The sequence below is a fragment of the Aquarana catesbeiana genome, linkage group LG01 (genome assembly GCF_042186555.1).
Source record: "Aquarana catesbeiana isolate 2022-GZ linkage group LG01, ASM4218655v1, whole genome shotgun sequence".
NCBI lineage: Eukaryota > Metazoa > Chordata > Amphibia > Anura > Ranidae > Aquarana > Aquarana catesbeiana.
Window position 1 is genome coordinate 832714030 of NC_133324.1, and position 24645 is coordinate 832738674.

Here is a 24645-nt window from a genome sequence, read left to right on the forward strand (position 1 = left end):
CCGTTCTGGGAGGGCGTCCCATGGGGCATGCATCGGGCTTGCATCAGTGAAGAAGAAAAATAAGGCAAACCTTTTTTTTTTTTTTTTTTTCCAATTAGCAAAAAATAAACCCCAGTGGTGAATAAATAACACCAAAAGAGAGCTCTATTTGTGTGAAATAATGATAAAATTTCATATGGGTACAGTGTTGCATGACCGTTCAATTGTCATTCAAAGTGCGAGAGCGTTGAAAGCTGAAAATTGGCCTGGGCAGGAAGGGGGAGGATGTGCCCAGTATTGAAGTGGTTAACCCTGTTCCTTCTGGTCTGGAACTCTCTAGCTAGTTTTAGCTGGAAGCTGGATAGGGTTGTCCCGATACCGATACTAGTATTGGTATCGTTACCGATACCGAGCATTTGCCCGAGTACTTGTACTTGGGCAAATGCTCCGATGCTTCACCCGATACCTGGACAGTCAGGGTGATCTGTGTGGAGGGGGAGTTACAAGCACCGATCACCCTGTATAGTTTTCAATAAAGCCTGACAGCCTGCTCCCCCCGCCCCGCACTTACAGCTGCTATAGTGAAATCTACACAGTGATCAGTGCTTGTAACTGCCCCCAAAGCTGCACCGATCACCTCTGACCGTTCTCCTCCGTGTCCCCCTCCTTTCTGTCCCCCTCTGTTCTCCTCCTTTCTGTCCCCCTCCGTTCTCCGTGTCCCCCCCTCGATCTTGCAGGATGGAGAGTGGAGATAGGAGACAGTAAATCTGGCAGTAACTGACTCTGTCCATTCACATAACTGAAACATCGTAACCTGTGATTACGATGTCTCAGTTTATGAATGGAGAGGAGCCTCTGTCTCCTCTCCATTCATTTTCAGTGCAGCTGAGGCTGCTCAGAAGGGGACTGGGAAACATGTGTCCTTAGTCCCTTTGCCTGTCTCAAAGGGGAGATGTCAGGGGTCTGTTAAGACCCCGGATATCTTACCAAACCCCCCCAACAGGGCTAATAATAATAATAGAATTGCAATAAATGATAAAAAGATATTAATTGTAAAAAATAATAAAAAATAAAATAAAAAACACACTGACACTGTTCACTCCCCCCACCCCCCTTTATAAAAAGAACGCATTGTAAAAAACACATAACAAAATAAATTGTAAAAAAAAATAAATAATTGTAAAAAATAAAATTGTAAAAACAAAAAACTGACACACGTGCCACTGTCACATGACAGTAAAAAAAAGAATCGGCATTGGCGGGTACTTGTACTCAGTCTTAAAAAATTGGTATTGGGACAACCCTAATGCTGGAGAACCAGCATGGCTCAAGCCAGTCTAGGCATCCAGTGGCCATATGGGGATCATTGGCTTAGAGGTCCGGTTGCACGTCAGAGGGTTCCAGTGCCACGCCAGCAGTGGCAGCTGGTGCTCAATATTGTGGGGGAGCGTCACTCGCTCCCCTCTTTTCAGACTCTCCGTCCTGGGATGAAGGCACTGCCATCTTTACCCCCTCTTCCTCCATGTGAAGGTTCTGGCTTTGGTTTACCTACAGATTTAGTGCACTATCCTGTTTTGGGAGGGTTGTTTTTTTTAAACCCTCCCCCTTAACAGAGGGCTACTGTATCATATTTGTGAGATGACTCTGTATTATTAGTGTTGTGTCAGGAGAAAAGACCCATCATATGCGTTTTAACGTAGCTCTGTGAATGATTTGTATGACTTGCTGGCATCTGTTTTTATAATGAGCTGGCACATGTAGAGAGAGTGCAGGTTTGCTGCCCCGCCCGTGTGATCATGTTTACTAGAGTCAGATCTGGCGAAGGCCCGGCAGAATATTGCAGGCTCTACGAGCCATTGCATGTTATGCATCTGAATAGCACAGCAAGGATGGATTGATTGCAAAAGTGTCTGTTTTTTTTCAAGTCCTAATTGGATATTACTGGACCCTTGTAGTGACTTTTGTATTTTTTTTTTTGCATTGCTAAAGTCCATGTAAACTTTTTAACTGGCTAACATTCATTCTGCTAAAGCACTCTTTACCATAAACCATTATTGCTATATTTTGCTTTAGAGTAGACAATACTTTTTAACTTTCCTTCATCCTTTTTTTTTTTTTTTTTCCCATCTGTGTTGCTGATCCTCCTGCAGCCTTTATCAGACAGTTCCTGCCGTCTTGCATGCACTCGGCATTAACCTTTCTCAGGGTGGGCTTCCTAATAGTGATAACGATAATACATGCCTATGCACTGAGCATTGACACAATCGTGTATAATATAAGGGTGACAGTACAGATGAGCAGTTCAGAGATGGGAACAAAACATTGTCAACCCATAAAAAGAATTGACTGAATAAGGACCTCCATGGCAGGATCGCCATGTATTCTTTTAATGAAAGCTGCTAATTTTAAAAAGGTGAAATATTACTTTAGAAATTTACACTGCCATGGTAAAGATTTTAATCGGTTTACACATACATTTACGGACGATCGATACTCAAATGTTATGCTATGATAACATTATAGGAGGGCTGATTTTTTTTTTTTTTTGTGCTCAGGCAACCAGAATCCCAGACATTAATATTTATACACGATTTATATAGCTCCAGCGGTTTGCGCAGCTCTTTAGGGAAACAGTGTAGTTACCATACAACTCAATGGTTTAAAGGGCCTTGCTCGTGAGAACTTAAAATCCAAAAGGAAAGGACAAGTAATACAAGAAGGTGATAACTGGGGGTAAGCTGATGAAGAAAGTAAATGTTGGGTTCAAGGAAAAATATAGCCAAAGATATTTTGGCTATGCTTCTCCAATGGATCAAAGGAGTGCAGTTCGTTCTGCCCTCCTGTGACTGACCCATTTTTATCAGACAGTGGGCTAAAGCTGTCACTCAGCAGGTCCAGGCTCAGAAAAAATCCAGAAGTAGGGATCCACCAAGATTCCTGGATGAGCAGCTGGCTCAGCCGATCAGTGTGTTGCTGCGAGCCTGAGCTAGCTGCTTCCGCCCCCTTCACAGCCCGGCGCTCCAATGAGCAATGGAGAGGCAGTGCAAAGATCCCCTGACTTTGTTACCAGCTTTTTGCAGGCTGAACGATCAGCGGTGTTTGACCACTCAGTTCTCGGTCTTAGAGGTGGGGGGGGGAGTTGCAGCTGGCATGGGTGCTGAAGCCATCTAGGCAAGTGATTTTTGTTTTGTGTTTTTTTTTTTTGTGTGTGTTTTTTTTTTTTAAGTATGGGCTTACTGTACTGACTCATCTGCTGAAGAGCTGAGGAGATTGCCTAAAGGCTGGACTTTACTGAACTAGCTGGACAGATTGGGGAAAGGATGGGAGAAACTACTGAAATCCTGGAGATGAGAATAGAGGAGGTGACAAGGGTGCTAGAAAGCAAAGCGGTCTTGGGAGCAGCAAAGAGGATGATAGTTTATGATTGGTGATGCAACTCAGGCAGAGTTGTAGATGGCTTTGTGTGTTTTTGTGTATAGATTATTTTATTTTTTTTGGACCAGCAGAAGCTAGTGGAGGGCTTGGCAGAGAGGGGTAGTGGACACTGAGCGGTTGGTAAGGTGGGTAAGTCTAGAAGCAGTATTCATGGGATAATAAAGGTGGGGATAGCCTGTTTAGGGACATGTGATCATGGTATCTTAGATAAAGGAGGATCAATCGGTCTGATTTCTGATCCTACTGTTCAGCAGAGAACATAGTAATTCCGGTCCCAGGCTTTTGCTTACAAGACCTACAAAGATATTTTGGCTATGCTTCTCCAATGGATCAAAGAAGTGCAGTTCATTCTGCCCTCCTGTGACTGACCCATTTTTATCAGACAGTGGGCTAAAGCTGTCACTCAGCAGGTCCAGGCTCAGGAAAAATACGGAAGTCGGGATCCACCAAGAGGCCATGTTTTCTTCTATTCGTCTTTATCTATTCAGCAACTTTTTAGTGTAATTTTGGATAGTGCAGGAACTTGTCAACCAGTTAGTACAGTCTCTGCTGAGGTTTTCCCTCACTTCCTGTTCCTGAAATCTCAGTAATCTACTTTAAAAAAATATATATACGTTAGAGCTAGTAGTAGTCAGACATATTTAGCTGGACTTGTTCTGTAGTGTTAAAGACATGTTTGCATCCAAGAAGCTATTGGATAAGCAATGAAATCTTTTCAACATTGGGTTTTTTGCACACAGGGCTTTTATAGGCATGATTATATGCCTAGTGTAATTCCCGTTGCCTCCTAGCTCCTGAGGAGCTGCATTTGCCACGTACAGCCTTCCATACACGCAAATAGCTGTACACAGTTATGCTTTTGTAAATGTGGGGATAAACAGTGATTTAAAGTGGAGTTGCACCCAAAAATGGAACTTCCACTTTTTGGATTCCTCCCCCCTCCGGTGTCACTTTTGGCACCTTTCAGGGGGGAGGAGGGAGCAGATACCTGTCTAATACAGGTATTTGCTCCCACTTCCTGGCATAGATCACCACAGCGCTTGCGGTGACCTACGCCACTTCCGACGCCTACACTGTCCTCCCCCGCTGTATTCTTGGAGACACAGAACACAGCAGAGACCAGAGAGGATGCGCAGCGCGACTCGCGCATGCGCAGTAGGGAACTAGGAAGTGAAGCCGCATGGCTTCACTTCCTTATTCTCTTACCGAGGATGGCGGCGGCAGCAGCCGAGCGCCGACGGACAGATCGGCTTCAGCTGCCGACATCGCGGGCTCCCTGGACAGGTAAGTGTCCATATATTAAAAGTCAACAGCTGCAGTATTTGTAGCTGCTGGCTTTTAATATTATTTTTTCGGCGGACCTCCGCTTTAAAATGGTTTCAAAACCTCAGTTTTTCGCCTTAATGCATTCTGTGCATTAAAGCGGTAGTAAAGCCCACGTTGTTTAGTATTACCTACAGGTATTCACCCTGCATGCAGCCAGTGACATCACATGTGCATGTCCTCTGAAGGTTCGGCATGCCTTGCCAGAACTTCAGAGCTACGTGCCGGAACAGAGGGCTCCTGTGCACATGCGTGGCAGTGATGTCATCGTGGCTTCAGACAGTCACACAGCCGAAGCGTGCAAATCCGGAAGAAAGACCGGGGGAAGATGTTGACCCTCTCAGCGGTGACCAGGTGCCGTGGGAGTGCTTTATTCTCAGATAAGTATTTCATAATGTTGGTAGTATGCGATGCATACTAGCAAATTATACAACTGCCTTTCAGGTGTTTTTTTTTTTAACCAGCCACAGTGTACAGACGCTTTAAGGTGAAAAACCTTCTGTGCTGCAGCTTCCCGCCCCCCACCTTTCCTTACCTGAGCCCGATCCTATCCAGCGTCGTGCACAAACACAACATCTGCTGCCGCTGTTTCTCTCGTCATTGGACAGATTGATTGCAACGGGAACAATTGCCTCCCGTGGCTGTCAATAAAATCTGATGACACAGGGATGGGATGGGCCTAGTCCTGCTGTCTGTGTCAATGGATGCAGCAATGAAGAGGAGGGGCCTGGAGCGCCGGCGAGGGACCCCAGAAGAAAAGGATCGGGGCTGCTCTGTGCAAAACCATTGCACAGAGTAGGTAAGTATTGACATATTTGTTTTTTTTTGTTTTTTTTTGTTTTTTTGTTTTTTAAAACAAAGCTTTATAACCACTTTAACCCCTTGCCGACCGTCTCACGCAGATATTCGTCGGCAGAAGGGCACGTACAGGCATATTAACCTACCTGTATGTTGCCCTTTAAGAAGCGCCATTGTGGGCGAGCGCTGCGTGAGTGAGATCGCGGGTCCCACGGACTCGATGTCCATGGGGATACCCGCGATCATCTCACGGAGAGTCAGAACGGGGAAATACTGATTTAAACACTCTCGCCTAGCAGTAAGAAGGGTCGCTGGTTCGAATCCCAACCACGACACTACCTGCCTGGAGTTTGCATGTTCTCCCTGTGCCTGCGTGGGTTTCCTCCGGGTACTCCGGTTTCCTCCCACACTCCAAAGACATGCTGGTAGGTTAATTGGATCCTGTCTAAATTGTCCCTAGTATGTATGAATGTGAGTTAGGGACCTTAGATTGTAAGCTCCTTGAGGGTATAGGGACTGATGTGAATGTATAATATATATATGTAAAGCGCTGCGTAAATTGACGGCGCTATATAAGTACCTGAAATAAATAAAAATAAAATAAACGAGCATTTCCCCATTCTTCCTAGTGACAGGACACTGATCACAGCTCCCTGTGATCGGGAGTGGTGATCAGTGTCATGTCACATGTAGCCCATCCCCTCCACAGTTAGAAACACTCCCTAGAACACACTTAACCCCCGCAGCGCCCCCTAGTGGTTAACCCCTTCACTGCCAGTCATATTTACACAGTAATCAGTGCATATTTAATTGCACTAATTGCTGTATAAATGTGAATGGTCCCACAATAGCGCTAAAAGTGTCCGATCCGTCCGCCATAATGTCGCAGTCATGATAAAAATCGCAGATCGCTGCCATTACTAGTAAAAAACAATTAATAAAAATGCCATAAAACTATCCCCTATTTTGTAGACACTATAACTTTTGCGCAAACCAATCACGCTTATTGTGTTTTTTTTTTTTTTTTTACCAAAAATATGTAGAAGAATATGTATCAGTCTAAACTGAGGGAAAAAAATGTTTTATATATTTTTGGGGAATATTTATTATAGCAAAAAGTAAAAAATATTGCGTTTTTTTTTTTTCCAAAATTGACGCTTGTTTTTGTTTATAGCGCAAAAAATAAAAACCGCACAGGTGATCGAATACCACCAAAAGAAAGCTCTATTTGTGGGGAAAAAAGGACGTCAACTTTGTTTGGGAGCCATGTCGCACGACCGCGCAATTGTCAGTTAAAGCGACGCCGTGCCGAATTGCAAAAAGCGCTCTGGTCTTTGGCCAGCCAAATGGTCCGGGGCTGAAGTGGTTAACCACTTCCCGCCCGCCCTATAGCGGATTGACGTCCGGGAAGTGGTTCTGTTATCCTGACTGGACGTCATATGACGTCCAGCAGGATAACATGCCGCAGCGCGCCCCCGGGGGCGCACATCGCGGCGATCGGTGGAGCGGTGTGTCAGTCTGACACACCGCTACACTGATCTTGGTAAAAAGCCTCCGGCGGAAGCTCTTTACCACGTGATCAGCCGTGTCCAATCACGGCTGATCGCGCTGTCAATAGGAAGAGCCGTTGATCGGCTCTTCCTCACTCGTGTCTGACAGACGCAAGTAGAGGAGAGCCGATCGGCGGCTCTCCTGGCAGGGGGGGTCTGCGCTGATTGTTTATCAGCGCAGCCCCCCCTCAGATCACCACACTGGACTACCAGGGATGCCACTAGGACCACCAGGGAAGGGGCAACGTGGATGGCCAGGTATGTACCCCATGGCCATCCACATGTGCCCAATCTGTGCCAATCAGTGCCCACAAATGGGCACTGATTGGCACTATTATGTCCATGATCTGCCCAGCAATGCCCAGATCTGCCCAGCAATGCTTTTTTTAGTGCCACCTGTCATTGCCCATCTGTGCCAACTGTCATTGCCCATCGGTGCCACCTGTCTGTGCCCACCTATCAGTGCCCATCAGTGCCACACATCAGTGCCACACATAAGTACCCATCAGTGCCACCCATATATACCAATCAATGCCACCTACGAGTGCCCATCGGTGCCGCCTATGTGTGCCCATCGGTGCCACCTATGAGTGCCGCATACCAGTGCCGCCTATCAGTGCCGCCTATCAGTGCCGCCTATCAGTGCCCATCATCAGTGCCCGTTAGTGCCACCTCATCGGTGCCACCTCATTGGTGCCACCTCATCAGTGCCCATCAGTGCAGCCATATCAGTGCTCATTATTGAAGGAGAAAGCGTACTTATTTACAAAAAAATTTAACAGAAACAAAGAAAAACTTGTTTTTTTTCGAAATTTTCGGTCTTTTTTTATTTGTTGCGCAAAAAATAAAAACCGCAGAGGTGATCAAATACCACCAAAAGAAAGCTCCATTTGTGGGAACAAAATGATAAAAAATGTGTTTGGGTACAGTGTAGCATGACCGCGCAATTGTCATTCAAATTGCAACAGCGCTGAAAGGTGAAAATTGGGCTGGGCGGGAAGGTGTCTAAGTGACTGGTATTGAAGTGGTTAAAGAAGCATTAGCAACATATTTTCGAACGTAGAAAATACATCGGATGTGCAAGTAAATGCTGACGCATGAAAACATCAACGTTTACAGGAGCAGGGCCGTGTACAACCATTCAATGTATGCTGGTCCTGGAAAATGTTGGGAAATGACACTAGGCACATAATAAGCCTATAAAAGCTGGTGTGCATGACCCTCTTTATAGAACAAGACAAGTTGAATGTGACTAATTACTACTATCTATATCATACTCTGGCTAAATGAAAACCTTTACAGACCTATTTTCTCCAACAAAGACATAGACCACAATACGGACCTAAGAAATGTTCTTACCTTCATGCTACCCATAATCCAAAATATAACTTGGCTGGAGTTGTACTTTAAATTAAATTGTTTACCTCGCCCCCCCCCCGCCCCGCACACTTTTTTTAAAACATTTATTCATCATTGCATTAACAAATGTTATGAGTGCCGCTGGGATGATGCAGAAAGCCCCCAGTTCCGCTACACTGGACTGTGGAAGATTACAATTTTTGTTATCAGTCTGCAGAAAATTTGATGTGTTGGAAATTGCGTGGGCAAATTACTGCTGGTCCTGAAATATTACAGCTGATAAGGAAGATATGCTATCTTCTAGATAGGACAATGGTTTGATTTGACTTCCAGCTATTCCGAACATGTAACCTAATTCTACTTGTCTTCTAGTCTACTTGTAGTGCACAGTAGATCGACATTTCCCACTTAATCCAATCTCTCCGTTCCAGAATAGCGATGTCATGTCAGACGTTCAGATAATCTCGGCAGACAGGTGCAGGACAGTCATTGACAGAGGATCATTAAGGTTCTCTGCCTTTTTGGTCTAAAAAGTAAACCATGCATATGGAAAGATTTACTATGACAGCAATTGCAAAATAGGACATACCTGATGAATCTGCTAATTGCAGGTGAGATCTAATTTGTCTTGTGTGAATACATCTGATGATCAAAAAATATGGTTATTAAAAGGTATATGAAATCAACACCTAGTGATCAAGAAGTCCAAATTAATGTATCTTCATTCAGGCTCTCTTGTGCATACACCTAGGTGAAATCGCAATTCACCATCTTATAACTAAAACTCACAAGATCTGTTGGACTTTTTTACAGAAGGTCAAAAAGCACAATAATAATTATCCTGCTCCCAAAATCGGATCCGCATCCAGGACATTGTGATTCGTCTCCATGGCACATGGTTCACCAATAATTAAACAGACAATTCTATAGCATAAGAATCTATGTTAAAAACCAGCAAATAAACCAATAAAAAGTCGAATGTGGAAAAAAAAAAAAAAATGCAAATAAAAACTGCAAACTCTCTTACAGAATGTGCGCACTAAGCACTGTGTATCATACAAGATAAAAGCCTTGTGACAGAGGCAGGGGCGTTGCTAGGTCTGCAAAAGATCTGGGGCTAGAGCCCATAGCAGTGGTCACCAATCTTTTTGCAGGCCTGCGAGAGGAGGGGGGAGGTTGTCACGTCAGTGGTAAGCCATATTTTGCGGGCAATGGCTGGTGTTGGCGTTTCAATCATCATGGCACCATGGTTGATATGGTGTCAGGGTGATTGAAGCGCATTGTTTCTATTGTTGCATTCTAATATATAATGAAGTGGTTCAACTCACCATAATGCAGAATCGGTGGGAGCCATGGGCGTGTCCCATTTGCCCTATCTCCTGCCACCAGATGCAGCGTGTCACTTGCCACCGTCACCTTCCCCCAAATGTGGATTGTCGCTTGCCACTTTCACCTGGCTGCAGATGTGGATTGTCACTTGCCACATCACACGCCACCATTTGCAGATTGCCACGTCACCTGCCACCTTTTGCAGATTGTCATTTGCCACATCTCCTGCCACCTTTTGCAGATTGTCACTTGCCACATCTCCTGCCACCTTTTGCAGATTGTCACTTGCCACATCTCCTGCCGCCTTTTGCAGATTGTCACTTGCCACATCTCCTGCCACCTTTTGCAGATTGTCACTTGCCACATCTCCTGCCACCTTTTGCAGATTGTCATTTGCCACATCTCCTGCCACCTTTTGCAGATTGTCACTTGTCACATCTCCTGCCACCATTTTCAGATTGTCACTTGCCACATCTCCTGCCACTATTTGCAAATTGTCACTTGCCACGTCACCGGCCACCAGATGTGGGTTGTCACTTGCCAACTGATGTGGATTGTCACTTGCCATGCCAGCCAGTGCCACCAAATGTGCATTGACACTGCATTGTTGGCAAGCTGGCAGCACTGGTCTATTTAGTGAGGGCAGGAGAGCGGTGATGCGGGGCGGGCAGTGAGAGGTGTCATCTTGCTGCTCCCCGCCGCACCTCCGACATTGAAACAAGGGGGTCTGGCTGCAAAGTGGATCTCCACCGATGACAAGAAGCACGTGACCTCCACTCCACCGTGCTGTGATGGCGGAAGAGCGCTGATGTGTGACAGGCAGTGAGAGCTGATGTCTTCTCTCTGCTGCCGCCGCACCTTGCTCCCACATTGAAGAGTCCCAGCTGTGAAGAGCGCTGATGTGGAGCGGGCAGAGAGAGAAGTTATCTCTGCTTGTCCGCCCGCTTACTTCTCTCCTCTCCTCCACCTGTCTCAAGAAGCCAGCCCGCCAGCCGCAGCAGCCGTGGCTGCAACCCACTGGTTAGGCAGGGACCCTGCGGCAAACTCGGGGCTATGGGTCCCAGATTCTTGGCTATAGCCCCAATAGCCACCCCCTCGCGAAGCCCCTGCACAGAGGCCTGAAATACAGCAAGGTTGGCGCTGCCTGAAATGTATTGGACATAATGGCATATCCTTTGTGACCACACAATGTTTCTTCAGAGATTTCCTGCAAGGTTTTTCACAATTTGTGACATTGCCAAATGTAAATGGCTGTAAACCCACACATTACATGCACATTCCACATGATAGGAGATACCCAGAGATTAAACAAATTCTCCTACATAAGTTGGTACAAGCATTTATCTGCAGCACTCACTTGTTTTTAGTCTCCTAAAACACACAGATCAAAGGCTGTTTCTCAGCTCCAGCGGGCAGAGGGTGGGAGTCTGATGTCTCACACTGCAGAACAGAGAGGAGAGCCGAGTGTAATCTGAGACCTGAGTTAAGGGAATGGACGCATCCCCCTCTACACAGTCTCATAGGAAAACCTGCACAGCTGAGGCTGTCATCATCTTCTGTGTGCTGGATGGGCAGCAGGACTGTCTCCTGAGATTCTGTGGTGTCAGCATAGACTCTTAGAAGTGACACATTCAAACTGCAGGGGAATGACAAAACAGAAATCGCACTAGGCGCTGTGGATTGAGGCTAGTCCACACTATACAGCAATATGATTTGTTCAATTTTTCATTTCAGAGGTTTACAACCACTTTAATAGATTCCCACCCAGCCACTATACTGTATATAAATGGCCAGATGGGACTAGCAACGATCCGGGGGGATGTTACGGTACGTCATCCTCCCATTCTCATCGCTCATTGATGGCCTCAAGGCCCTTGGGCACAGTGGATCACAGTTCAAGGTGCAGGGCCAATGTGTTTGGCCCTGTCCCATGTCATCTCTGTGAACAATCACAGCGATCACGGTAGTAAACAAGCATGAGTGCAGCCAGTGTAAGGAAACTGATTGCTTACAGTCATGATGATTGTGTAATCAGTGTAATAATAAAAAAAATAAAAAAACCCTGATCTTGGTGCAGCAGAGTGTGTACAGAAGATTAGGAACCCACTGGATTTCTTACCTGTTAACTGGTCATTTTCTGTATTTGCAGCATTTGTTGAAGGTATAAAACAAAGGGAAATGCGCATGTTTTCAAAGGTGTACTGCCTATGTTTTTATTTTGCTCAAATATGCACTCTTTTCATGAAGATTCTAAAGATGACAGCTTGCTGTGTTTGAATTGAACACAAGACCTGATCTCTGCAATACATGATTGTGAATTATACAGTATTACGCTTTTTATACTCTTAAGAATGTACCGTATGTGAAACATCCACTTTTACACTTCTGTCCCAAAAATGGCAGATTCTTGCTTATTCTCTTATCCTGTGGAATAAACTCCTCTAGGCCTGTTAATGCTGTTAACTGTCTTTGTCATTGTTTGTGAAATGTTCTGACATTTCCTGCATAGTTTGTAAATGGCAAAATACATTGTTATCTTTTCTTAACAGGGTATGAGAAGACCGATGATGTGTCGGAAAAGACCTCCCTGGCTGATCAGGATGAAATGAGAACGATTTTCATTAACCAGCCTCAGTTTGTAAAGTACTGCAACAACCATGTCAGGTACGGATTTTCTGTAGGGTTGAAATGGATAAAAGTTCCAGGAAGGCCAGCTGTTTATATGGGAAATATATATTTGCTACATGCCTTGTTTGGATACCATTAGTGTACTGTTCTCTTCTCTACTGTACTCTTTGCAGTTGGCTGTAGCCAAAACCATTCAGTGCAGATGTAAGAATCGGAGGTCTTACCCTCCAGTGGCTTTAGGAGCTCAGTGTGAGGATATGAGAATGCAGGAATCATCCCTTCTACCCAGCCACTATACATACCATTGGATCCCTTAGTAAACTATTTTGCAACTTCTTGGATTGTCATAGATGAGAGAAGCTGGGTATAACGTATACGCATCCAGGAACTGGACGTGTTCCATTACACATGTATCCCTTTGTTCGACAGAAGCAGATCTAATGGCCCTGCTGGAAACCAGCATTCAGTCAGCCAATGGCTGCAGCACTGATCTGTGTATTCTGATGGGAGGTGAATCCCTGCTGTTGGAATACAATAGCACAGCAGTGTTGAACAGTTCTGCTAATAGGAGCTGATGACTGAGTGCAATAGGTCTAATTTTGAGGTCTGTTAGACTGCAAAATCAGTGAGACACCTTTACTTTCCTGTTTATAGCAGTTATACAGCTAAGACTGTGAAATTGGGGGTTATTAGCACAAAAGACTCAAGTCACAAATCTTCAAAGTGTCATTAACCCGCATCATTACTGCAGAGCAGTGTTGGCAGCTGGTGCACATGCTCTGTTTTCAGTGGGTTTCTATGCTGAGCATTTCCTCCTTGATCACATTTGAGCAGCCCATGTAACCCTAGAATCACACATGTGGGAGTATACTCAGTGGTAAATAACAGGCAACCTTCTCACTCCTCCACCATACCCACTAAACAGCTAAACACAACAGGGGTGGGATATTATATGTAGATTGGTGGAGGCTTCACCTTCCTCTTCACACATCCTGTGATTAGCAGAAAGCCACTCACAATATTGCCAAAAATAATAGATTTGCTTTCAAATACAAATTTGTATGATTTTAAAACCATTTTATTGATGTTTATTTTTACTCTGTGTTCCAAATGCTGTATTTTTTTTAAAGTGACCAGCAGCAGAGGACCAAAAGCTCCTCCTGCTTATGTTTCCCTGCAGACAGTCTGGGTAAGAGCTGGGTCATGTGACAGCTCTATATCGATTAGGAAAAAAGGTACTTGGAGGGTTTGGCACCATTCTTTGTTTCTTGGGCATCCACTGAACCTGCATAGCCTTTCTGTACATGTGAGCGCTATCGTGGGACACATGCATGGACCTGGCTCAACACCTCCTGCCTTTTTCACCACCTGTACTTGAAATACCTTGGGACATATTTTCTAAACTTCCTACTGTCTTCAGTGAGGTTCACAGGCAGAGTTCACCCTTCCTGCTTAACAGTGTATTAAGTACTCCCAAAGTGGAATTTTCTCATACCTATACCACGGCAGATCATAGGAGCAGGTGGAGGGGGCTGCCATGGGGGTACCGCTGGCTCACATTTGGCTAACAAGGCAGGGGGTGCAGCATCTCCCCTGTGGGCCCTAATCATGTCGGTCAGTCCGGATCGATACCCCCAGCATGAACCCTTCCTAGGGTCCTAAATACCACCTGGAGTGGCCCACTCCTCTTGCTTGTCAAGGGAGGAAATTTCTAATACCACTTTAGAATTTACAGGTCAACTTTTCTAGAGTCCTAAAATCGGTCTCTGACCTCCCTCAAACAACAATATCTGGTTTGCAATTTAGACATGCAAGATGAGGTATGAGGATTTGGCACGGAAGGAGTCGATATGCTGATATCTCTCTAAAGCTTAAGGGCACCTTTTCAGTCTTTATTGATGCAGCATCCTCATGCCTTGATGACTTAGAGCTTCCTGCATTGACCTTGCCAAAGAATATAAGCCTGGGCATTCAAAATGCCTCATCCTGCTAAAACATTCTCTGTTTTGTATGGTGACGGGCCTGGACCTGGATACAGCCAATCATCTGGTCCTGAGGACCAGTTTACCACACTGCTTCTAAGTCCCTGGCTTTAAAGACTTTGCTGTTGAAGTCCAAGTCCTGAGGAATATGGGGCATATCTGATAGTTATCACTACCCTGGGAATACTACAAAAACAATGGAGTTGGAAATCAGGCACCAACAAGCCTTATGTTATTGAAAATAGTACAAAAAATGTTGATGGGACTTTTAGGGTGCCCATATAAATTTGACACCAACAAAATAATTGATAAAATCCCAATTTTTTTTTTTATCCTTATTATAAATGAATTTCTTAATTTTTAAAACACACCTTTTTAGAGCCTCTACAGAGCTGTTTGTAATGCAATGTGTTCTCCATAGGGCAAGTTCTGCCACACACATAATTATGGCTTCACAGTGTACCCTGATTACCTTCACCCAGCGTTTGTTAACCTAATAAAAAAATATTGATCCTGTTCCCTTAAAGCATGTTATGCAGCACAGTGCTTGTGCTTTGTAATTTGGCCCTCTGTAACTCCTAAAAAAAAAAACCTGGCTGATCCCGCCTGGCTATATCCTCCCCTCTGTAAACTGACCACGGTTTATCATGGCTGCTGAGCCCTGACACTGTGGTCAATTCAGGTGCCTCCGTCATCCGCTGTCTCCTGTCCTCCTCTGTCCTCTCTCCTCCCTCCCCTCCCTGTCATCTCCCCTCCCCTCTTGCTGCTGAAGCTTCATTTTAATCTTTATACATCCTTTCTGTTTAATCCTATGTCCCGTGTCTGTTTTTATAAAAATAAGCAGTTTATTACCAGTTTTCAGATCGCCGCTCACGTGACCCTGCGCCTCTCTCCTCCTCCCCTCGCGACTGACGTCAGCGGGGAATCCTCAGCCCCACCTGCTGCAGCTTTCAGGGAGAGGAGAGAGGCGGTACTCTTTTAAAACTAGCTTTGTGAGAAATGCATTATACCTGAAGGGCGGCCACGTGCCAAGTCTGGCACGTGTGCCGGGGGTTGCCGATACCTGAGTTTATAGCATTGTTAACCTACTGGCCCACTATGTGATGTCATCCAGACTGGCTTAAATAGAAGATCCCAATTAAATCAAAAGATCCTTCCATAATCAGAAAATCATACAGAAAATACTGCTTTTGCAGGGATTGTGCGATAATCTGATCGTTAGTACACAGCTTTTGTCCGAAATTTTCTGAAGGGACAAACACATTTTTCTCATACAATACCAGATCATACAATTTTTGTCTAACCAGTTGCCGACCAGCCGCCACAGTTATACTGTGGCAGGTTAGCTCGTTGCGCGAATAACCAAAGCTGTACCATGCGTGCGGGTAGGGGGAGCGCGCCCCCGCGGCGATGGGATATTTTACAGAACTGATCAATCTACAGGCCCAGGCCAATTATTTCTGGCCTGGATCTGCTGATCGGTTCTGGCGAATAAAATGCCTCCTCTGTCTGTAATGTAAACACTGGCAGAGGAAGTGATGTCATCTCCCTTGGTGGAGTCCTTTTCGGTTCCAGCGCGAAAGGAGAAGACTTCTCTGAGTACACCAGGACACACAGGTGCACTTTTCACCCCCTGTCACAGTGCCACCAAGTGCAGTTTTCAGATTTTTCACTGATCATTGTACTGGTGTCTCTTGGGACATTAAATAGCGTTAGGGCAGTTGGTGGAAGTGGTAGGCCCTGGTAAGTTTAGGGTACCCCCATAGATTCTATAAAAAAGGTTTTAACCCCTTGATTACCCCCCCAGTTAACCCTTTCACTCCCTGTCACAGTGGCATTAGTATAGTGTACAGATCTCTTTTCTTATCACCGTATTCGTGTCACTTGTGACTCCAAACAGCGTTAGGGCAGTTAGCGGTCGTCCCAGATAAGTTTAGGGTACCCGCCATATAGTCCCTAATAAAGGTTAAACCACTTGATCACCCCCAGTTAACCCTTTCACTCCCAGTCACTGTGGCATTAGTATAGTGTACAGATCTTTGTCAGGTGTCAGCGTCCGCTTCAGTCCCAGACAGCATTAGATTTTATCTTTTTTATTGCCAGTAGCGCTAACACACTCACACACCATACACCTCCCTTACTAGTATAGTGTTTGAACGGATCAATATCTTTGATCTGATCAGATCTATACTAGCTTCCCCAGTAGTATGGTGTTCCCAAATACGCGGCGTTAGTAGGATCAGCCCAGAGACCTGCCAACACCTGCGTTTAGCCCCTCTGCCCAGCCCACCCAAGTGCAGTATCAATGGATCACAGTCACAAAACACAGTACACAAAACTGCAGCATTAGCAGAGTCACGCCTGATCCCTGCTAGCACTAACAGTTAATTTTTTTGTAGCGATTCAAGCAGTCGCTGACAACCAGGTGCTCTTTTACCTGTGAGTCGTTCTAGCTGTACCTATAAATTTAGTGGCCAAAATGTCCAAACAGATTCAGATTCAGGCTTAGTATACAAACCTGTAGACAGCAGCGGCACCCTGACAGATGGCTCTGATGGAGTAGTGATCCCTGTTAAGGTCATGCGTACTCAACCCCGTTCTTCTGTTGCTCAGGTGCAACAACCGCATGGTTCTCGTATGGAGCAGAGAGCCAGTACTAGTGCCGTTCAAACCTCTGGTGAACTGGCAAGCACTAGCGGCCAGAAGGTGGTATTAAAAAAGTGTCTGTATACTTATTCCAATTGGCTCTGCTGAACCCTTATGTGCTATACAAAGTGTCAGGAAGAACTGGATCCTTCCTAAAATTCCAGGAAGAGATCATCACAGCCTATCTGTTTCCAGATGGTGCTGTGGCCCAGTTTCCCAATGCAAATGCAGTGAGCCAGATGCATTAGAGGCATTTTCCGGATGTCCTCTCTGGTACTCCTGCCAAAAGAACACCCCAAAGAAGATGTCATCTGTAGAAAACGCGGATATATTCGTGACACCCACTTTTATTGTCCCTCCTGTCCTGGCCAACCTGGTCTCTGCATTGGTGACTGTTTCCATCGCTACCACACACTAGTGGAGTATTAGCATAGGGTACAGCACGGCAGAGTCCCAGGGGCGCACTATCAGACAGGGTCTCGAAAGATGTTAGTTGGCCATCACATTTTGCGAGACCCTAAGTTGGAGCGTTTATAGTGACAATAAAAGTGTAAAAAATAAATAAAGCCAAAAATAGTAAAATAGTTGTCGTTTTATTGGTCTTCCCTCTATTGCTCTCTCTCTATTCTGCTCTGTTTTACTGTATTTTATGCTTAATTCTAATGTTTTATTAATACTGTGTTTAATCGTGTTTGCTTGGCAGGTATGTCCTACTCTTATATTGTAATATTACTGTGTTTTATTGTTTATCATTTTTTGCTTTGCAAGTATGCCATTCAGCTGCAGCACGGGTGTATTTATTTTGACAGCAACAGGGTTTGCTCTTGCGATATGTAAAGCAGCGACTCCGGCACTGTAGGAGGTAATTTCACCACTACAGTTAAAAAAAAAAAAAAAAAAAAAAAAAGAGCATATATGCCGAAGCATAGGGGCAGAGGTGGACATTGGGGGCGGATTGCCCCTATGCTTTGGCATATGTTTTTATTTACCATTCTTGGCAGAGATTTCTTCATCCACGTTGATCGATGTGAATGGAGGAATCTGTTAGGTTCTTTTTTTTTCGCTCGGCCCATGGGCTGAATGGAAAATAAAGAGCAATGCATGTATGCCCATCATTAGAAGTGGGTGGATGCAGGACAGTATTCTAATGGTGAGCATACCAATAATCGATCATTGTGAATGGAGGTATCTGTTAGGTTCTCTTTTTTCATTTAACCCACAGGCATAGTGGATATTTAAATTCCCTGTGAGAACAATAAAAATGATATAGAAGAGAGAAAAAATGAAACCGACCGTGTAAAAATCGGCTTTTAAAAATGTATATAGTTTGTAGCCACTGCACGGGTGTGCTTAATTTTAAAGCATGTCGTGTTTGGTATGTACTCAGCATAAGATCATCTTTTATATTTCACCAAACCTTTGGGCAGAATAGTGTGTTTTTGTGCATTAAAATTCAAAGTGTTTTTTTTCCCCAAAAATTGCGTTTGGAAAATCGCTGCGCAAATACTTAAAAAAAAAAAAAATTGCTACACGCACCATTTTAATCTGTTGCTGAAAGGCACATTGAGTCCATGTAATGTTTTTTGTATTTTGCCACAAGTTTCAGGAAAATTGCAATTCATTTTTTTTTTTTTTCTTTTTTTTTTTACACAAAGTTGTCACTAAATGATATATTGCTCACACATGGCATGGGTATATGTGAAATTACGCCCCAAAATACATTCTGCTGCTTCTCCTGAGTACGGGGATACCACATGTGGTTTTTGGGGTCCTGTATGCAGCTAGACTCCCAAAATCAATTACCGCTTTTAGGATTTTTAAGGGCATACTTTTTTGATTTCACTCCTCACTACCTATCACAGTTTCGGAGGCCATGAAATGCCAACATAGCACAAAACCTCCCCAAATGACCCAATTTTGGAAAGTAGACACCCCAAGGTATTTGCTAAGAGGCATGGTGAGTATTTTGCAGCTCTCATTTGTTTTGGAAATTGAAAAAAAAATTTCCTTTTCTTTCTTCAATTTTCAAAACTTTGTGACAAAAAGATCTGCAAAATACTCAACATACCTCCCAGCAGATAGTTTGGGGTGTCTACTTTCCAAAATGGGGTCATTTGGGGGTGTTTTGTGCTATCTGGGCATTTCATGGCCTCTGAAACTGTGATAGGTAGTGAGGAGTGAAATCAAAAATGTATGCCCTTAGAAAGCCTGAAGGCGGTGATTGGTTTTCGGGGTCCTGTATGCAGTTAGACTCCCAAAGTCTCACACGTGTGGTATCCCAGTACTCCAGAGAAGCAGCCGAATGTATTTTGGGGTGTAATTCCACATATACCCCTGTGAGAGCAATATATCATTTCAGTGACGACTTTGTGTAAAGTGTTTTATTTTTTTGGTCCTTTTTCACTCACTTGTGACAAAAAAAAATATTCATTGGGCTCAACATGCCTCTTAGCAAATTCCTTGGGGTGTCTACTTTCCAAAATGGGGTCATTTGGGGGGGGGGGGGGAGGTTGTACTGCCCTGTCATTTTAGCACCTCAAGAATTGAGATAGGCAGTCATAAACTAAAAGCTGTGTAAATTCCAGTAAATATACCATAGTTTTGTAGACGCCATAACTTTTGCGCAAACCAATAAATATACAGTTATTTAATTTTTTTTACCCAAGACATGTGGCTGAATACATTTTGGCCTAAATGTATGACTGACTAAATTTGAGTTTATTGGATTTTTTTATATAACACAAAGTAGAAAATATCATTTTCTTTTTCAAAAATTTCTGTCTTTTTTTAGTTTATATCGCAAAAAAAATTAGAAATACCAGAGGTGATCAAATACCACCAAAAGAAAGCTCTATTTGTGGGGAAAAAAAAGATGCAAATTTTGTTTGGGTACAGCATTGCATGACTGTGCAATTGCCAGTTAAAGCAACGCAGTGCCAAATTGTAAAAAGTGCTCTGGTCAGTAAGGGTGTAAATACTTCCGGAGCTGAAGTGGTTAATCGGTACAGTTTTCGTCCAAAAATACAATACATGAAATCCTTCCAAATTTTTGTCCTGTCGTATGAGATTTTTTGTACTTTAGGTAACCTCTTCATTTTCGCAAAAAACAAAACAAAAAGAAAACGGATGGTCATTCATTCGATGATCTCATTGTGTGTACTAGGCTTTTGACTTTTACCCACTACTTCCCCACAGTCTTTTTTTTTTTTTTTTTTAAGTCACTTATAAGTTCAGCTGGGCTATTCTAGCAAGTTAATAGAGAGCAATTCTACAGAGAGCCTACAATTAGGGTGGTTATGTGGTAGCTGTATGACCGAGCCCCCTCTTTGAAAAGCTTCGGTACTTCGTTATATCAGAGAGCCAGAAAAAACTAGACTAAGTAGTAAATATTTTTTGCATCTTAAAGTGGTTGTAAATCCTCACATATACCCAGTGAAGTAACTGGCCTCAGGTGATACACAGACATGAGAGAAATCCTCCTACAACCTGTTTATCTGCAGTCTTCTCTACATCCCTTCAAAGTGCAATACTTATAAAGCTTGTCTAAGCTGTCAGAAAACATTACACTCTGCAGAGCTCAGTGAGGAGAGCTGATTGGAGGGAAGGGACACGCCTCCCTTCACACAGCACACAGGAACAGAGCTGAGGCTGTCTATCAGCTGGAGGTCCCTCCCCTGTCACCTTATTTCTTTTGGTGTCAGAAAAACTTATCAGAAGTGATTCATGCAGATAGCAGAGGAACAAAGCCGCAAACAGAAATGACACTTAGTTCTCCTAATTGAACCAAGTACACAATATAGAGGGAAAGTCTTTGTTCATAAGTCATGTCTGAGGTTTACAACCACTTTAAAGCGGAAGTAAACCCATCCTTTAAACAGTTTCAGTTCCGGCATGTGCCGAAAATGTAACACTCCTATTGGTTGTGCTCTCAACCAAACTGTCAAACCATCCAATGGCTGGTGTCATAACTGATCACATGTGCAGCATCATGGCAGTTTTAGATTAAACAGAGGCAAAGATTGCAACTTCCTTGGCTGAAAACGATAGGGGGGTTACTTACACTTTAAGGACGATCATTTTGTTTTTAAATAAAGATCTTTTTTTGGTGGAAATTTTCAATAACGCTTTTAGAATGAATGCTGCCTTATTACTGGGTCAACAATATCTGTGGGAAGTCAGAAATGTATTGCTGAAAAAATGTATGGAGACTAAAATGCTGTTTTTTTGTTTTTTTTTTTTGTTTTGTGTTTTTAATAATTTCCAGCACTGCAAAATACAATGCCCTCACCTTCCTGCCAAGATTCCTGTACTCTCAGTTCAGAAGAGCAGCCAACTCGTTTTTCCTGTTCATTGCCTTGCTTCAGGTGAGCTCCATAATGCTAAACTGAATGCACTGTACTTTCCTGGCTGTTTAGTTAGTAAACCTATGTTGCAAAGAGATGACGAAATGTGTATTGAAAAAAAGTTTTATAATTGCAATGTATCAGAACAGAATCAGAAAAAAGAAGTCTTTACATAAGTGGTAGATCTACCTTATTATTCTGATCTGGAGGTTTATGCTGCCATTTTGATGTTCATTGAGGACTTGATACGCTGGCTGATGGTTATGTAATGTTACTATGGTGCAAGCATACAATCAAGAATACTGTATGTCTGCATGTGTGTTTGGTGTTCAGTCAGTTGAATTGTACAGCAGGTATGTATTGATTTGAACAAATGGCAAAGAAAAGCATTTTGCGCATTTCACCAATGAACAGGGCTAGTCTGTAAATTGAAGAGTGTGCAAAAATATATACACTTTAATAATGTAGCATGCCCTCAGAAACCCCAATGAGTGGAGCAGCTTATTATAAGCTTGTGCTGAAGATCTGACGGCTTTCAGTGGCCAGAGGAGGAGCTGAGTGAAGCCTGTCCTGGATATTTACTGAGTTTTAAGAGATTAGTTCTGCTAGACCTGTCGGATATTGGAAAACATTGCTGTCCTCGTGTCCTACAGCTCAGAGCTGTATGTTGTGGTCGTTTAGGTGCCCATCCAATAGTTTTTTGAAATTATTGATGCTCCCCACTGGAAGAGAATTCCACATCCTTGCCGCTCTTACAGTAAAGAACCCTCTACACAGTTTAAGGTTAAATTGCTTCTCTTCTAATTTTAGTGAATGGGCGTGTATCTGAATAAACTCCTTTGCGTGAAAAAGTTTTCTCCCTATTGTGGGGTCACCAGTACGGCATTTGTACATTGAAATCATATCCCCTCTCAAGCGTCTCTTCTCCAGAGAGAATTAGTTCAATGCTTGCAGTCTTTCCCCATAGCTGCAATCCTCTAGTCCCTTTATTAGCTTTGTTGCCCTTCTCTGGACTCTCTGCAGTTCCAGCACATCCCTCCTGAGGACTGGTGCCCAGAACTAGACGGCATACTCCAGGTGCGGCCGGACCAGAGTCTTGTAAAGTGGTAGAATTATTTTATCTCTGGAACGAATCCCCTTTTTAATGCATTCCAGTATTCTTTTGGCCTTGCTTGCGGCAGCCTGGCATTGCATGCCATTGCTGAGCCTGTCATCTACTAGGACCCCCAGGTCTTTTCCCAGCCCCTCATCCTGTTCTTAAGCCTGTACTGATTTGACTTGAATTTATTATTGGAGAAGACAATTTGGTCAGTCATCAGTTTGCCTAAATGGCCATTTGCTTATACAGTAAAACCTTGCTTTGAGAGTAACTTGGTTTGAGAGTGTTTTGCAAGACAAGCAAAATTTTTAAATACATTTTGACTTGATATACAAGCGATGTCTTGATCTACAAGTAGCATCATGTCACAACTGAGTATAAAAGAGAAGAGAGGCGCCTCTAATTGTAGCAATATGGTTATATTTAATGAAGGTATGACATTTAGCAACTCACATGGTTGATGATTAAAACAGACACATCTAAGTATTCAGGCATCTGGGTAAAGCTTTCCACATAGACCGTCCTCCGCATCACCATCGATGTCATCTCTTCCACACTGTGCTCCACAAGCGGTTCAAGCCTCATTTTCCGATCGCTCTACTGCAGGGTAGTCTTCCCGGTCATGATTGCAGACTGACAGCGATGAGAGCCTGGTGGTGCAGAGGATGGTCTATGTGGACAGCTTTACCCCGGGTGCCTGCATACTTAGATGTGCCTCTTTTAATCATCAACCATGTGAGTTGGTAAATGTTGTACCTTCAATAAATGTAACCATATTGCTACACTTCGAGGCACCTCTCTTCTCTTTTATACTCTGTAGCTCCTGCTGGATTTTGCTTCTAATCCCCTTGCGGAAGCTTCCATTTGTGGATGGATATTTTATGGTTGCACAACCTGGTCACATTGCTATAATCTTTTTATTTGGACTATAAACTGAAGGACTTATGAATAAATGGTTGTGGAACGAATCATTTGAGTTTCCATTCTTTCTTATGGGAAATTTTGGTTTGATATAAGAGTACTTTGGATCACAAGCATTTTTCTGGAACGAATTATGCTCGCAATCTAAGGTTTTACTCTATAGCTTATGAATTATAAGCAAGACGTTAAATGCTTTAATGTTTTTAATGTCACCATTGACCTGCATAGCTATAATCATCATGGAGAAATGCATCTTTATAAAGAGACCCCAAAATCCCAGCTTTTTTTTTTATCTGCAAAGCAGGTCCTTGCAGTGTGTCGAACCTCTAATTTAGGCTGGGTTGACACCATCGCTGCATCCGTCGCATAGCAGGGGTCCGGTGCGCGCTGGTTCACTGTTTCAGGTCCAATTTCAGCCCAAATGTTGAGCTGAATTCGGACCTGAAACCGACCAAAAAAGTACACCTTTTTCGTGCAAAACGCACCGGACCTGCTGCAGAGATATGTGAACCGGCTCCATAGAGAGCCACTCACATTCTCCTGCTACGCAAATTGGATGCGTTAAAATTCGCATAGGTGTGAACCCAGCCTAAAACACACAGCAGATATTGGCAAGACTCGTATACACCGGCAAGTTTGCCCTTACATTAAAAACGGGTGTATTTCGGCACTCAGGAAACACAGGTGGTGTGTAGAGCCAGCAGCTTGTCAAAATCAATAACGTGCTGAAATACACTTCTGCTGTAAGCACATCTGAGCAGTACTCACGGGCAGGTCTGTTGTGTCTTGGACAGGAAGTGAGTTCCATATTCTGTCAAAAAAAAGGTAGAAAAATATAGGTGGTAATATTTTTAAAGTGTTACTAAACCCAGTACCCTACATTCACTATAGCTGGTCTCCCACAAAACATGGAAATGCAATTTTTTTAGTAAATATAAACTGTTAAATACTTTTTTCTCATCAGCAGTATATGCCAGTCTTGTGACTTCTATCAGCGTTCAACCGTGCACCGACCAGGCCATTTTTTGTGGTACGGCACTGCATTATTTTAACTGACAATTGCGCGGTTGTTCAACACAAAATGTATGTCCTTTTTTCCCCACAAATAAAGCTTTCTTTTGGTGTTATTTGATCACCTCTGCCGGTTTTTATTTTTTGTGCTATAAACAAAAAAGACCGACAATTTTGAAAAAAAAACCAATATTTTTTACTTCCTGCTATAAAACATATCCAGTAAAAAATCTAATTTCTTC

The 24645-nt window shown here is 43.5% G+C and overlaps 1 protein-coding gene across 7 annotated transcripts in view; it reads left to right on the plus strand.

Moving 5' to 3' along the window:
* The window catches only part of ATP8A1 (ATPase phospholipid transporting 8A1), a 339326-nt gene that overhangs the window by 74306 nt on the left and 240375 nt on the right, over positions 1–24645 (plus strand). For all 7 annotated transcript variants that reach the window (XM_073608500.1, XM_073608506.1, XM_073608505.1 and 4 more), the window contains exons 3-4: positions 12323–12437; positions 21294–21393. In XM_073608500.1, the coding sequence (XP_073464601.1) occupies positions 12323–12437; positions 21294–21393 (215 nt within the window). The remainder of the gene's footprint in view (positions 1–12322; positions 12438–21293; positions 21394–24645) is intronic.